The 15,543-nt window shown below is 45.6% G+C and overlaps 1 protein-coding gene across 1 annotated transcript in view; it reads right to left on the bottom strand.

Annotated features, from left to right (window-relative positions):
* Positions 1–402: 402 nt before the first annotated feature.
* CMC1 (C-X9-C motif containing 1) overlaps positions 403–15,543 on the bottom strand; it is a 64,308-nt gene continuing 49,167 nt past the window's right edge. Inside the window, exons 3-4 of the mRNA XM_084754934.1 lie at positions 11,406–11,496; positions 403–664 (exon numbers count right to left, since the gene is read on the bottom strand). Coding sequence (XP_084611060.1) covers positions 544–664; positions 11,406–11,496 — 212 coding nt within the window. The 3' untranslated portion in view covers positions 403–543. The remainder of the gene's footprint in view (positions 665–11,405; positions 11,497–15,543) is intronic.

Below are 15,543 nucleotides of genomic sequence, written 5' to 3'. Positions count from 1 at the left end.
ATCAAAGGTTTCAGTAAAACTAATTCACCTAACCTCACCCATGCTTTCAAATATGCCCACAGAATGTCTGAAGCCCTCTGGCATGCCTATACTGGCAGTGCTGGATGAGCCGGCACAGTAACAGACTGATGGCTACAGAGGCAAAGAAGTGGTAACGGAGCGCTTTAGTTCACAGCTGCCGCCGCCAGGACTGAGGCTGTCCTGTCCTTCTTTGCTTTAGTTCTCTTGATCCCACACCAGCCATCAGCCTACATAATCAGAAGGTAATGTGCATATGAAACTCTGAGACAATTAGCACTGGGACTGCAGTTAAGAGTTATAAAAGAAATTGGGTTTAAGAAAAGGGGCCAGGAAAAGGATACATTTAGTGTTTCCCCTATCCCATAATTAATAAACCAGAACTCTGAAATAAGGATTTTATTTCATTTTTTTTTAAATCAGTATCTTCATGATTAGGGTGAGCAAACATTGTTTCAGTTCATCACTTCTGGTTTATATTACAAATGGTTTCGATAAGACATGACTTCCTGACTCACTGTTAGCCTACATGCTTGTAGGAAGCTTCTGTAGCCTTTTCTTGGCAGGAATTCCGGTTTTTCTGAATTCTTCCCTTTCCTTGAGATACTCCAGTTTGCATTCTTCATAGAAGGCTGGATCATTATAGCTATAAGGAGTAAATTAATATATTTCAAAATAGATACAATATAAGCCTCTAAAAGCATTAATAGTATTCAGATATTCATGAGGTTCAATCTTGGAAAGTTTACTTTCAATAATATTTAACACAATAAATATTAACAAACTAGTGAGAAAACCAGAATTAAAGATTTTAAAAATTTTGTAATTAAAGTATTGCATAGTAATATCAAGTCTTGAGTTTAGTCCTATCACAGGATGGAACGATGAATGATGCTACATTCCAGGAGCCCATGGTTCACCAGGTAAGGGCTGGACTAGACCAAAATATAAGAAGTTCAAGGATGGACACAGAAACATGAGGAAGTGGAGGTGTCAATGGGACTTTGCAGGGCCACAGAAACCTACTGAAAAGGCAGCTGAAAGGCACATGTGAGGGGAAAGTGGGGTGCATGAGACACTGCAGGTGGGCTGATACTCCCAGAGTGGATTATGCACACAGCAGAAAGAACCCAGGAACCACTGAATGCACAGGGACCGACCAAATCGTGATAGGCCACGTACACCACACTATGAGAGTCTGAATGACTGGCAGTGTGTGGCAGATAGACTGAAAGGGAACAGCAAGGTTTTTAAAGTTGGAATCTCTAATAATATTATTATTCAGGCAAGAAACGATGAGGGCCTAAACTGGCCCAAAGGAAGAGATGTAGGATGCAAAGGGAAAAGGCTGATTTGATAGCTAACTAGAGTTAGGACACAGATGACTCTAGATCATAGAAAACTAATTCAAGCCACGTGACACAGACTGAACAAAAACATTCCCTTTAGAACATGAAAAAAAGCAGAGAAACAGGATCTGTGGTGATTTAAGCTGTGGGTATAAGCTATACTTAGAGTTAAGAGTTGTAACAGAACCCAAAGAAACCAACTTTAAGGAATAGCTTAAGGGAGACAGTGTTGAGGAGAGAAGCACTGCCAGGGGAGTCAGAGCTGTAGCTATCAGGCAGGTTGAGCCAAAGAGAAGGGCCTGCTTTCTGAGTTTGGCCACCACCAAGCCCATTAGTCTTTGGCAGTTTGAGAGGGACCAGAAGTAGGTCACAGGACAGGAATGAAAGTGACAGGCAGAAATAGAGGAGCACAAACCACTACTGCTTCAACATGTTCCTAGAAGGAAGCAGCACTCGCATGCATGTTGTGGCCTGCCACAGTAATTAACGACACTTCTTCTGGGACTTAATGCCAAAGAACAATTCCATAGCTTTCCATTATTCTTCAGCGAATGTCAAATCCACCTTGTTTCTTTGGTTGTTTTTCTCTCTTCTAAACCATCAGCAACAGTTTGTGTCCTCCTTCCCCACTTATTTCTAGAGGGTAGGAAAAGGGTATTCAAATAGTAACAGTAAGCACCAGTCAAGTAAGAGTAGATCAGAACATGTTAATGTTGACTCATTCTACGGTACACCAGGCACTCTGGTGAATGTGTTCACACAGTGCATCACAAACCACTTCCAGAACTGTCCCTTCTCACAGAAGGACAACCCAAGCTTGCTGGCTAGCTAAGTGCTCACTGGTCCAGGTGAGCCTAGGCTGCCCTCTCTGTAGACTGTTCCTGCCACTCTACTCTAGGGCTACCCCACCTAGAGAAGGCTCATGTCTAACTAAAAACATACTATTTTAATTAGTGAAATAGAGGTAAGCAATTATGCATAGTAGTATAAGTAGAAATCATAGACATTTGGGGAAAATCTTCGTGAAACTTGCTTCTGTCTTCAGGACCAGCTTGGGCCAAATCATATATATACCAGTCCATTTGATAATGAATTGCTGCTGTGTGTGTACTACCGTGTGGCTTGGAGGGTCAGGTCATGGTGCCTAGTTCATGATGGACAGATCAGGTTGCATGATAACTTGGTGGCCCATTATCAAACATTCAGTGTTCAGTCAGGCCCAATAGCAGATCAGAGCTGTCTCTCAGAGGGAGAGTAAGTGTCTTCAAATGATAGTAGAACCTTGCTCCCAAACATCAACAGGGCCTGCCAAAGGATCCAAACAGCATCCCTATATGCCACTGACAACTCAAGTACCATCAGGTCTGCTGGATCATATGGTCCAAGTGGAAGAACTGCCTGCACAGCAGTGTGGACCTATGCAAGAGCCTTCTGTCCCAGCCTACACAAAGCTAGCAGCTTTCAGTGTCACTTGGTATATAGGCAGGAGAAACATTCCCAAGTGAGGAACGTGCTGTCTCCAGAACCCAAATAGGCCCACTAAACACTGGGCTTATTTCTGGGTAGTAGGAGGGGCCATGCGCAATAACTTGTCCTTCACCTTAGAAGGAATGTGTCTGTATGCCCCCACACCACTGGACTCCTAAAAATTCCACTGAAGTAGAAAGCCCTTACATTTGGTTGGATTTATTTCCCATGCTCTGATGCACATATGATTACCAAAAAGTCCAAAGTGGTTGCTACCTCCTGTTTACATGGTCCAAAAAGCATAATGTCATCAATTAGGGTGCCAGTGTGATATTTATATTAGAAACATATGATCAAAATCCCTTCTAAGTTATGACACAGGGCTGAAGTTAATATACTGTTGAAGTAAAACTACAAAGGTATACTGCAGGCTTTGGCCAACTGAACGCAAGCTGCTTGTAGTGGTCCCTGTGGTCAGGTACAGAGAAAACGGCATTGCTAGAACAGCAGCTGTGTGCCACGTACCAGAAGGGACAATCACTACTTGTGGTGGTTCGAATGAAAACAGCCCCCATAGGCCCATGTATTTGAATGCTAGATCCCTATTTGGTAGAACTGTTTTGGGAAGGATTAGGTGTGGCCTTGGAAAAGGTATGTTAATGGGGGTGGGCTTTGAGGCTTCAACATCCCACAGCAGGCCCTATCTGTCCCTGACTTATTTGTCTCTCAGCCTCCAACTTGCAGATGAGATATAAGCTCTCAGCTACTGCTCCAGTACATGCCGCCCTGCCGGTGCCCCTCACCTCTGAAACGATAAACAAGCCCCCTAATTAAATGGTTTCTTGTATGAGGTGCCTTGGTCAGGGTGTCTCTTCATAGCAATACAAAAGTAACTAAGACACTACTTGACTACGTTTTTGTAGCTAATTGTCATTCCCACTACCCATCAGTTCAGGCCAGAGAGGAGAGTCCCACCACTATCCACAGTCCAGACAGCAGTGTTGGAGGGCAAGGGGGTGAAAACCACCACCCCTTCGTCTTTCAAGCCTTTGCTGGTGACACTCACTCCTGCCATTCTTCCAGGGATGTGATGCTGTCTATGGCGCGCTACTTTCCCTGGTAGAGGCAACTTAATGGTTTCCATTTAGCCTTTCTAACAATAATAGCTCTCACTCCACAGTTACAAACCAATGTGAAAATTCCTACAATTTCTAAGTTATCTATCCCAATTATACCCTCTGGAGCTGGGAAATAACTACAGGATGATTCCGGGAACCCACTGTACCTACTATGATTTGGGTGTCAGCCAAATCACCAGCCTTCCACAAGTCTGTTCTTTAACTGGAGGGTCACAGTGCTCTTGGCTCCCCAAATCAGTGTCAACTCAGAACCTATATCCAAAAGACCCTGGAAAGTTTGATTATTTCCTTTCACCAGTCAACAGTTACCCTTTTAAAAGGCTGTACATACATGTGGAAAAGGATGTGAGAAAGGCTAACAGTAAAACTCTTAGGTATTTCAAAATTTATAGTGTATTTGCTATTGTACATAGGATAGTTACATTATGTTAAATGTAATTATGACTTGTTTTTATTTTCATGTGGAAACTAAACATTACATAAGGAGCTGTGACTGTGTGTCAAGCTGACAAGAGGGGGACTTACGAAGGCTAATCTAAGTTGTCAGCTCATATAGAGACTCATTCCATCAGTTCTGTTCCTCTAGAAAACCCAGACTAATATAGATATGTAAACAATATGGCAATTTCAAATTTGAGTAACAGAGTTTAAGACATTTACCTATTCATCGTAAGTCTCTACCATGGTCAAGTAGAAGCCCCCACTTTACTAAACCCCAAGTCTCATAACTAAGACGTGGCAAGCTTGTTTTGTCTTAATCAACAGTGTTTCCAAAGCTATTCTAACCCCCACCTGCTCTCCATGTTTCTGTCACCATGGCTATCCAAGTAGCACTGAGAGTGGTTTTGTAGTAGTCAAAACAACTCCTGAGGGAAATACTCATTTTTGTATTTTCCAGAATAAATATATCTCATGACTGGCTTTCCACATACCTTTTTTTTTTTCCTTTTTGCCCTCCCCCTCCCCCCTCCCTCCACGAATCTCTATATGTAGCCTGGGCCAAGCTTGAACTAGCAGTGGTCCTACCGCAGACCTCTGAATGCTGTGATTACAAGCATGTATCATCATGTTCCACTCTCCGGCATTCTTAGTGTTCTTCTGAAAAAAATCAGAGATTCTAGGCTGATCAGGCAAGATGGGATGACTTCAAACATGGTTCCTTCTCTCCAGTGGCTCACAGCAGAGATACTCCATGGATCACAAGCATCATGTGTCCAAGGCAATTTCACACTCCTTCCATATTCCCAACATACCTAGAACGGGCACTGTTGGAGACCGGGCAACTTACAGTCCTATGTGACATGAGGAAGAATGGTCACATGGCCAAGGCAAAACTTTCATGGTGGGAGCAGATCTACTTTCATGATGGGTACAGATCTTTAGTTTTTATTTCCCATAAAAATTCTGGATTGGTTAGCTAAGGCTTTCAGGAGCTGGCTTGTTCTGTGACTGCCGTCACCTGTGAAAACTGGCTGAGGAGAAAAGTGGTCCTTGACTCTCAACATTGCTGTGCATATCATCTGAGGGAGTCTAAGAAAGGCAGCTGCAGTTTGGAGGAAAACTGTTGGCTTTCACAGGCATCACCTACAGACTTAAGAAGGTGGTCTGCTAGTGCAGGAGAGGTTTTTAATGTGTTCCTCAACACCTCTTCCCTCCCGAGTAAAGGACTCTGATGACTTTTATAAGGCCACACAGGAAGCACATTCTGGCATTGGCAGTCACCAGAGCAAGGGAAATTTGAGGTTCAGAGAAGAAATTCCAGCTGGCTCATGACCAGAGTTCTGTGCTCAGGCACAGTGCTGAGCAGATGGTCTCCGATACACAAGAGTGGTAGTGTGCTTGTCACCAGGACTCCACACGTTTCAGTTTTCTCCAACACTGATCAACAGCTTCCTGTACACAGGAAGAACCACAGTTTCTCTCAATGACCAGCAGATGAATCAGGCTAGGTTAGGATGCTCTCTGGGCTCTACAGATGAGCGGATGTCTCATCTGTCCAGGAACTTTCCAGGTTGGGAATTCAGCCTGAGAGCCTAGGCTTGCCCCCCAGGCAGAGAGCACAAACCTGCAGGCTGTCGTGGTCACTGAAAGCCTGGGTGGGCTGAACTTCAGTCATTTCAGGAGGACTTCTGTCACCCTCAAGGACAGTGCAAAGCAATGAGGGATTTAGGTATGCATGCAGTGTGTGGCTCTGGCCCCTGAGCTATGACAGGAGGTGGCTGTGTTTTGAGGAAGAAGAGACACAAAGATTTCCCTGTCCCAGGTTTCCTAAAGATTCAAGCTGGAGAGTAAAGCACCAGGGGCAACAGAATTCAAAACAGTCACCTGTCTCCCATCCCCAGAGCCCCTGTGGGTCTGGGTGGCTGGGAAGGAAAGAACTATGCACTTCGCTGGATGTGATGCAGAGAGGCAAAGCTGTACTCCTCTTGCAAAACCGAGGCACTCAGGATGGGGAGGGGCGGGTTGCTTACTGAACTGGCTGATTTTATGTCAATTTGACTTAAGCTAGAGTCCTCAGAGAGGAAGGAGTCTCAGTGGAGGAAATGGCTCCACGACATTCAGCTATGGGGCATTTTCTTAGTTAGCTATGATGGAAGACGGCACAGCCCATGGAGGGTAGCACCATCCCTGGACTGGTGGCCCTGCATACTAGAAGAAAGCAGGCTAAGCTAGCCATGGAAAGCAAGTCAATAAGCAGCAGCCTAGACGGCTTCAGCAGCAGCTCCAGCCTCCAAGTTCCTGCCCTGTTTAAGTTCCTGTCCTGACTTCCTGTCACAGGGCAATGAGGAAGAGTAGGCCAAATAAACTCTTTCCTCCCAACTTGTTTTTTGATCACAGTGTTTGTCACAACAATAAAAACCCTAACTAAGACACTTATTTTCATCCACTCAGAAGCTGTGGGTTTGTGTGCTAGGGAAGGCTGTGTGTCTGTAGAACTCTGGACAGGTAGCCCTCCACTCTCTAGATGTAGCACACTTTGTTCTTTGTTTGGTTGTTTGGTTGTTTGGATGGTTTGGTTGGTTGGTTGGTTTCTTTGAGACAGGGTTTCTCTGTGTTGTCCTGGTTGTCCTGGACTCACTTTGTCATCCAGCCTGGCCTTGAGAGCTCCACCTACCTCTGCCTCTAGGATTAAAGGTGTGTGCCACCACACCCAGCGCACAAGTTGTTCTTGCAGGAAAAAGGCACCAGTCTCAGACTAACTGGTCTGTTTAGCTGGTGCTTTTTCTGTGAGGCTTCCCCACACCCTCCTGTGTTCTGGAGGACTCAGTAGGCTGGCCAGAGCAGACCATACTTGATACTCATGGAGTCTCATGTGAGAGACTATGAAGCTTCATTAGCACTTTTATCAGGCCCCCAAAAAACCTGGGACAAGTCTCACTCTGCACCTGGGGTCCCTCCTAGCACTTCTCACTGGACCCCTATGGGGGCTGGGCTTCACTTCCCTCCCTATAAACTCAGCCATCTAGGCTCCTGGCTGGCTCCTCCCCTGGATCTCTCTTGGTCCACTCCCCGCCACAACCCTCCTCCCACGGCCCAGTTAAGTCTGGACCCTTTCGGATGCCTATGGCGGTGCTGGCGCTCCTGAACTACACACGTTTCTATTTGTTCAAATGCATTTGTTGCATTATCATGTTTCTGTAAAATACTTGCGTTCCTACAAAAGCCTGTGTTTAGGGGAAGAGAGACTTATCTGAGGCTCACTAGGGAGCAGGGCCAGAAGCCATCCTCCAAAGGGAAGAAGCTCCTGGCCAGCAACCTCCCGAAGCTGAGGCTGCCTCAGAGAAAAGCATGCAGGCTGGTGGTGGTTTCCTCATTGTAACTGCAGAGCTGAGTGGTGGGCTGCCCCTCCCCACTGTGATACTCCAGCCTGTAAGCTTGCACATACACCACTGTTCTTACAGACACATAAGGGGGTCATAAAGCGTGGCTTTTTAGTTTACTCTCCTACGAAATATCACACCACAGTCACATTTATGTTTCACCGGCTGCATTTGGAAAAACATAAGAGGGAACAACAGCTTGGCAAAATTAAAATTTCACAACTACCAATTAACAACATACTAAAATATTTTGTGATATTATCTGTCAATAATGTATATAATAAACACATATGGAGGTGAAAACAAAAGCACCTGCATTCAATTAAATCTGCTTACTTTTTTCATCTTTTGTTTTTTCCTAGACAAAGTTTCACTATGTGGCTCTGGCTGTCCTGGAACTCACTATGTTGACCAGCAGGCCTTGAACTCACAGAGGTTTCCTGTCCCAGCCTCCTAAGTGCTGGAATTAAGGTGTGTGCCACTACATCTGCATACTTTCACTTAAAGAATTAAGGGACTAAGCTGGGACTAATGGCTCCTAAATGTAATTCCAGCCCTCGGGAGGCAGAGGCAAGAAGATCAGGCCAAGCTCAAGCCCAGCCTATACTGCACAGTAAATTCTAGAGCTACATATCCAGATCCCATCTCAAAACCAGCAACAAAAACAGTTGAGGAACTACAATGTTCATCACTATAATATTAAAAAGAATGATTAGGTACAGCCAATTTGGAAATCAATATGGCGTTTTCTCATAAAATTGGGAATTGATCTACCTCAAGACCCAGCTGTACCACTACTAGGCACAGACCAAAAGGACTCTCTGACATATTACAAGGACACTTGCTCAGCTCTGCTCACAACAGCTTTATTCACAATAGCCAGAAACTGGAAACAACCTAGGTGTCCCCCAACCAAAGGATGGGTAGGAAAATTTGGCCTTAGCACTTGTAGTTGTGGCCAAGTGGTTAAGGCAATAGACTGAAAAATGTGGCATGTTTACAAAATGAAGTATTACTCAGCTGTTAAAAACAATGACATCGGCCAGGCTCAGTGCCACACGCCTGTAATCCCAGCACTCTGGGAAGCAGAGGCAGGCAGATCTCTGGAAGTCCGAGGCCAGCCTGGTCTACAAAGTGAGTCCAGGACAGCCAAGGCTATACAGAGAAACCTTGTCTCTGAAAAAATAAAAATAAAATAACAAAAAAACCAAAAACAGTGACATCATGAACTTTTCAGGCAAATGGATGAAACTAGAAAAAGATCATCCTGAGTGAGGAACCCAGACCCAGAAAGACACACATGATATGTACTCCCTTAAAGTAAAGGATAACCATGCTACAATGCACATACCCAGAGAAGCTAAATAACAAGGAGGGCTTAAGGGGTCCTATAAATCTCCCTGGGAAGGGGAATAGAACAGACGCCATTGGTTGGGGGTGAGTAGTGGGGTGAACAGGAACGGGAGGGATCAGGTAAGAGGAAGATGGAGAAAGTACTGGGAGGAACAACTGGAACTAGGGAGAGGTGTGCATCTCCAGAACAAGCTACACAGCCAGCACAATGGAAACTCCCAGGAATCTCTAAGGGTGACCCTAGCTAAGGTTCCCAGCAATGGGGGATACAGAGCCTGAAATGATCATCTCCTGTAACCTCCCTTCTAGTGGAGGGACACCAACCCAAGCACAATGCCTTCAACCTATAATCTGAACTGTCTACAAAATATGCTTGGGAAAAGGTGCCACAGAAATTGTGGGAGTGGCCAAGCAATGACTGGTCCAGCTTGAGACCCATTGCCACGAGAGGAACCCACCCTGACACTGCCTGGAGAACCAGGACCCAGAGGCTGGATAGCCAGAGACCCAGGACAGAACCAAACATGAGCAATGGAGTGATTCCTGATATTCTGCTCTACTCATAGACTGGTACCTAACCCAACTGTCCTCACAGAGGCTTCATGCGGCAATTGATAGAAACAGACGAAGAGGCCCACAGCCAAACATTAGGTGGCGCTTCGGAACCCTGCAGAAGAGGGGGAGGAAGGCCTGTAAAAGCCAGAAGGGTAAAGGACACCACAAGAAAACACACAGAATTAACTAACCTGGGCTCATAGAGGCTCTCAGAGGCCGAAATGCCAAGCAGGGAGCCTGCACGGGGCTGGCCTAGGCCCCCTGCACATGTGCTATGGTTGTATAGTTTGGTCTTCTTGTGGGATGCCTAACAGTGAAAGCAGGGGCCGCCTCTGCTACTGCCTGCTCTTGGGGACCCTTTCTTGCTCCGGCTTGCCCCATCTAGCCTTAATAAAATATAAAGGGAGGTGTCTAAGTCTTACTGCAACTTGATATGCCGTGTTTGGTTAATGTCCATGGGTGGCCTGCCCTTTTCTGAATAGAAACAGTGGAGGAATAGGTGGGAGTGGGGGAGGTGGAAAGGAGGAACTGGAAGGAGGGGAAACTTCAGACAGGGTATTAAAAAATATATATAAATTTTTTAATGAATTGATTAGACTGACAAGATCGCTCAGGAAGTAAAGGTACTTGCTGTACAAACCTATGACCGCAGTTCAGTCTCTGGGTCCCACAGAAGAAGGAGGGAAAGAACTAATTCCTGAGAGATATCCTCTGAACTCCACATACATGTTGTGACATGCATATATAGGAAAACACGTATCATAAACATACAATAATATTTTTTAATTTGACAAAGCTTCAAAAATCAAATTTTACCAGAAGGATCCAGAGAGTCCTAGAAACCTACAAGAAGAACATTATGACGGATAGATCTGGGCCCAGAGATCCTGCTCAAACTATGGCACCAACCAAGGACAATACATGCAGTAAACATCGAACCCCTACCCAGATCCAGCCAATGGACAGGACATTCTCCACAGTTGAGTGGAGAGTGGGGACTGACTTTCACATGAACTCTGGTGCCCCATATTTGACCATGTTCCCTGGATGGGGAGGCCTGGTGGCACTCAGAGGAAGGATAGCAGACTACCAAGAAGAGACATTATACCCTATGATCATATACAGGTGGAGGATGTCCCCCTCAATCACAGTCATAGGGGAGGGGAATAGTGAAAGTGGGAGGGAGGAAGGAATGGGAAGATACAAGGGATGGGACAACAATTGAGATGTAATATGAATGAATTAATAAATAATAAAAAAAAGAAAGTGAAAAAAATTTTTAAATCAAATGTTACTTTTATAGCTTTCATATCATATTATTCACAACAACTTTTCTAGGAGTTGAAGCAACAATTCAGCAACTTGCCAGGCTGAAAAGTTCCTGGGGAAGGTCTAGCTGAGCTGCTGGTCATTAGAAGAACCAAAAAGCAGACTATTCTACATTCTATAAACCAACCTGTTGTAGGAAAAGAATATGTTAAACCATGTGTAAAATCATACGTACAAGTCTGCCAGAAATAACTTTCTTAAAAATCCCTTCCTAAGTGTCTCTCTTTTGGAATAATCTGTAGCATACTGATGTCTTAGGCAGCAACGTGAAGACTGTGGTTGGGGCAGGTACAAGCTCACTGCAGGTACTGAGCTACTAGCGTTCTATTCCTCTACCCCTGTGCATCTCGGACCCAGCGCAGGTGGCCACTCACTAGGCGGTCAAGCAGTCTTTCAGTGCAGAGTTCTCTCTCCGGCATTTCACTACCATAAGGATTCCAGCGTCCTTGCAACATCGGGTAAAATCTAAAAATGAGAAAGACAGACATGACATTAGCATGATTTTAAAAGTCTAACAGTCTTTCACTAAGAATCCATTAGCCAGCCTGTGCACATCCCATGTTCGATAAACTGCACTCCTGAAGGGCCAACTACAAGCAGCGCTCATCCTGTAGACACGGACCTGGGAGGAGGACTTGTGAGAGGAGGCAGGAAAGCTGCCTGCAGACACGCAGACCAGCGAGCTCACAGCATTTCTAGTGAGAAAGAATGCATTTCAAGGCAGGCAAGTAACAAGATGTGTGGTTTGAATGAAACAGACCCCATAGGCCCATAGGGAGTGGCACTATTGGGAGTGTGGCCTAGTTGGAGAAAATATGTCACTGGGGGTGGGTTTTGAGGTTTCAGATGTTCAAGTCAGGCCCAGTGTCTGTTCCTGCTCATCTGGATACAGAACTGTCAGCTCTCTCTCCAGCACCATGGCTGCCTGCATGCAGCTATGCCTCCTGCCATGACAGTGATGGACTGAACCTCTGAACCTCTAAGACAGCTTTCCTTGTAAGAGTTGCATGGTTAAGGTTTTCTTCACAGCAATAGAAACCCTAAGACAGAAGTGGGGTACTGCTGTGATAGGCCCTGACCATGCTTTTGTTTGGAGGAATGTGGACTTTGGGGCTTTGGATTAGGAGAGCAGCTTAATGCTTTAAGTGGATCTTAATGGGTCATACTAGTAGGAGCATGGAAGATAGTGGTGCTGAGGATGATTGTACTACGAGCACCCAGGCTCAAAAGGTCTCAGAATTATGTGGCCTAGAGACTGTTCTTGTGGTATTTTTTCAAAGGATATGGCTGCTGTCTACTCTTGTCCACAAAATCTGCCTGACACTAAATTGAAGAGTTATAGATTAGCAGCTTTGACAAAGGAGATCTCCAGACAGCCTAGTATTGACTGCGTGGCTTGGTTATTAGTGACCACACTTACGTAGATTTATAATGAAAAGAAGCAAACTAAATAAGCAGAAATATAAAATATAGTTTGTGGAGAAAGGAGGTATCAGGAACAATAAACAGATTTTTTAAAAGACTGATGGTAAATGGGATAAAGGGCGTGGTGACTGAAGAGCAAGACCCCACCCAGTAAAGCGTCTAATTTGTGAAAACGAATCAAAGAAAAGTGAAAAAAAATTAAAGAAAAGCTTAGAACCTGCCATGGTGGTGCACACCTTTAATCTAGAATTCAAAAGGCAGAGGCTGGTGGATCTCTGAGTTCAAGGCCAGCCTCACCTACAGAACAAGTTTCCTGACAGGCAAGCTTGGGCAGTGAAGGAAAACAGAAAGCTAAGTAAAGATATAATTGAAGGAGAAGGCGCCATGTTTCAGCCTCTACAAGCAGCAGAACTTGACAGCGCCGGCCATGTGGTTCTTGCTTTAAAGTCAAGAAGAGACTAAAGAGGTTATGAAATCTCCCTCCACGGCAAAGGAAAGCTGCTGGGGCCAGCATGTGTCAAAGGTGTTCCTGCACGGAGGCCTGAAAAGGCCATTGTGTGAAGTCTGGATTGCCTCTGAGACTGAAAGATGTTGGAGATGCCAGCGCTGTTGGATTCCTGCCAAAGAGAGCTCCTAACAGGAAGTGGAACCAGTCCAAGAGAAAGAAGTGTGCTGCAGTCAACAAAGCTGAAAGGAGGTGGAGGTCTGAAGAGCACTGTGACATCTGACATGGGGATGCAGAGTTTGGAGTGTGCCCAGCTGTTTTCTGGTCTTGTTTGGTCCAGTATGTCCTCACTATGCTCCCTTTCCTCCCTTTTGGAATGCTAAGGTTATATGTTAGGGGTATGTGATCTGATTTCATTTTGATTTTATAGAGTATCACACTTAAGAGGTCGTGTCAGTCTCTGAGATGATTAAGTCTGAACAGTGCTGATACCGTGATAGACTGTGAGGACTTTTGCGTTGGACTAAGATATGGCTATAAGCCCATGGAAGCCAGGGAGTGGAATGTGGTGGTTTGAATGAAAATGGCCCCAACAGGCCCATATACAAGAGTGGTACTATTAAGTGGCCTTGTCGAAGGAAGTGTGTCACTGGAGGTGGGTTTTGAGGTTTCAGATGCTCAAGCCAGGCCCAGTGTCACTCTCTTCCTGTTGCCTGGAGATCCGGATAGAGAACTTTCAGTTCCTTCTCCAGCACCATGTCTGCCTGCATGCTGCCATGCTCCCTGCCATGAGGGTAATAGACTAATCGCTGAACCTGTAAGCCAGCCACAATTATATCTTTTCCTTATGATAGTTGTTATGGTTGTGGTCACAGTCATGGTGTCTCTTCACAGCAATAGAAACCCTAAGTGTTAAAACTGTTCCCAGGCCCAGTTATCTGGCATCCATCTCTGTTTCCTCTCAGCACATGACAGAGCTAAAGACATCCCTCTGGTGGCAGAAAAGCCCCCCCCCCCCTTTTCTGAAGAACCTTGCAATGTGCTTTAACTGCTAGTGACAGGGCTCTCATTCTTTACCCAGTCTTAAGATGCCAAAAAATTACAGCAAGTTTCCTGTTATGCTTCCGTCCTGCGAGCTCACCTTTTACTCTGCACGTTTAGTCTCCGGTGTCACGTCCCACGCGCAGCCAGGCTGCTGGCACTGCCTTGCACTTGCTCGGGGTCAGATCCCGCTGCGCCGTATCCTTCCCACAGCCCAGTGTGCATCATCGGGCATCTTTTCAGCCATCCTCCCAGCTACTCTGCTGCTCAATTCTAGGAGCCCCAGGCTATGCTCAAGTAACCAGCCACTGCCCCCCCCCAGGGGTTACACACGACGCCAGCCTCACAAAGAATCTGTAGGGCACAGCCTCAATGCTTTTATAGTCTGTGTAATAGAAACGATCATGAATCCCTCTTCCCTGGGGCATGTGCTGCATTCTAATCACTAAGGAGTATGTTACTCATACAGCTACACACCTTAATGTGACAACGTATTTTTACATCACAGCAACCAAAAACAATTGAAATAAATTAAATGTGTACAAAATTTACTAGGAGAGATTTGGCCGAAGCTAGAGCTCCACAGCAGACAACCCTGTATCCTCCACACCGCATGGCTAGAGTCTGAGGAGAGCTGGCAGCACAGGAGCAATGGTGAGAGATGAGATGACCTTAACTAAGGCATGGGATGTGGTCTCACTAAGATGCGCTGTCCTGCTGCATCACAGCCGGGTGGTCTGCAGCTCTCAGCCTTCCCACCATCCCAACTCCACCTAAGTGTTCAGTCTGGACAGTATCCAGTGTTCCCTTCATTCCAACTACAAACCCTTCTTCTCTACACCGATGAGCTGGGCATGGGGTCCCAGTCAAGCCTAGTGAACTTAGTTTGTGCCCCTTGGCCAAGAACTTCCAACTCAAAACACAGAGTTCAGGTTAGCCTACTATCGGCGGACACACTGAGGGGCAGCCACATGGATAACACGACAGCCTTTACTTTTGATTTGGGAATGCCTATTTTTCTTACACATTTGTTCTTGTGCTTGGAACATTATGTTAACAAATGAACACAAATAAAAAGACATGGGCAACCCTCAAAGGGAATGTATCCATAAAGTTAATGCAGAACTGACCACCTTAACTCCAGGGTTCTTTAAGAGAACTGCCATGTTCAGTAGCGGTGATGAGGAATGAGCTAGAAGCCGTGCACTGTGCCGGACGGTGACCTCATTACACCTGTGCCAAACTGGTCCCCTCAGATAATGGCTGGAAGAAGATCACTGCCATCCTGAGTTCTGCCTGAAGACAGCATGCTGGTTGGCAAACCCCTAACCCTTCCTGGAAAACCCAGCAGCTACTATCAAAGCCTAACTACAGACTCAGCAAACCCCGCATTTTACTGCCTTTAGTTCAGCACATGGGCACACAGGGCACAGCACTGTTTAACATCCATTTGCCCCACAGCAGCAGAAGTGCACTGCGTGGAGAACTGCGGAAACGGTGCTTCTACGTTCTGCTCACATAAGACGTGCAGTCCCCAGTCGTCTTTTCCTTGCCCACATCTCTTCTGGAGTAACTGCCACTGCCCTGAAGCCTCAAGGTGT

Source organism: Acomys minous (genome assembly GCF_964271855.1).
Source record: "Acomys minous genome assembly, chromosome: 13".
In the NCBI taxonomy this organism is placed as follows: Eukaryota; Metazoa; Chordata; class Mammalia; order Rodentia; family Muridae; genus Acomys; species Acomys minous.
The sequence above is the reverse complement of the archived record's forward strand: the minus strand, read 5'-3'. Positions and strand labels throughout refer to the sequence as shown.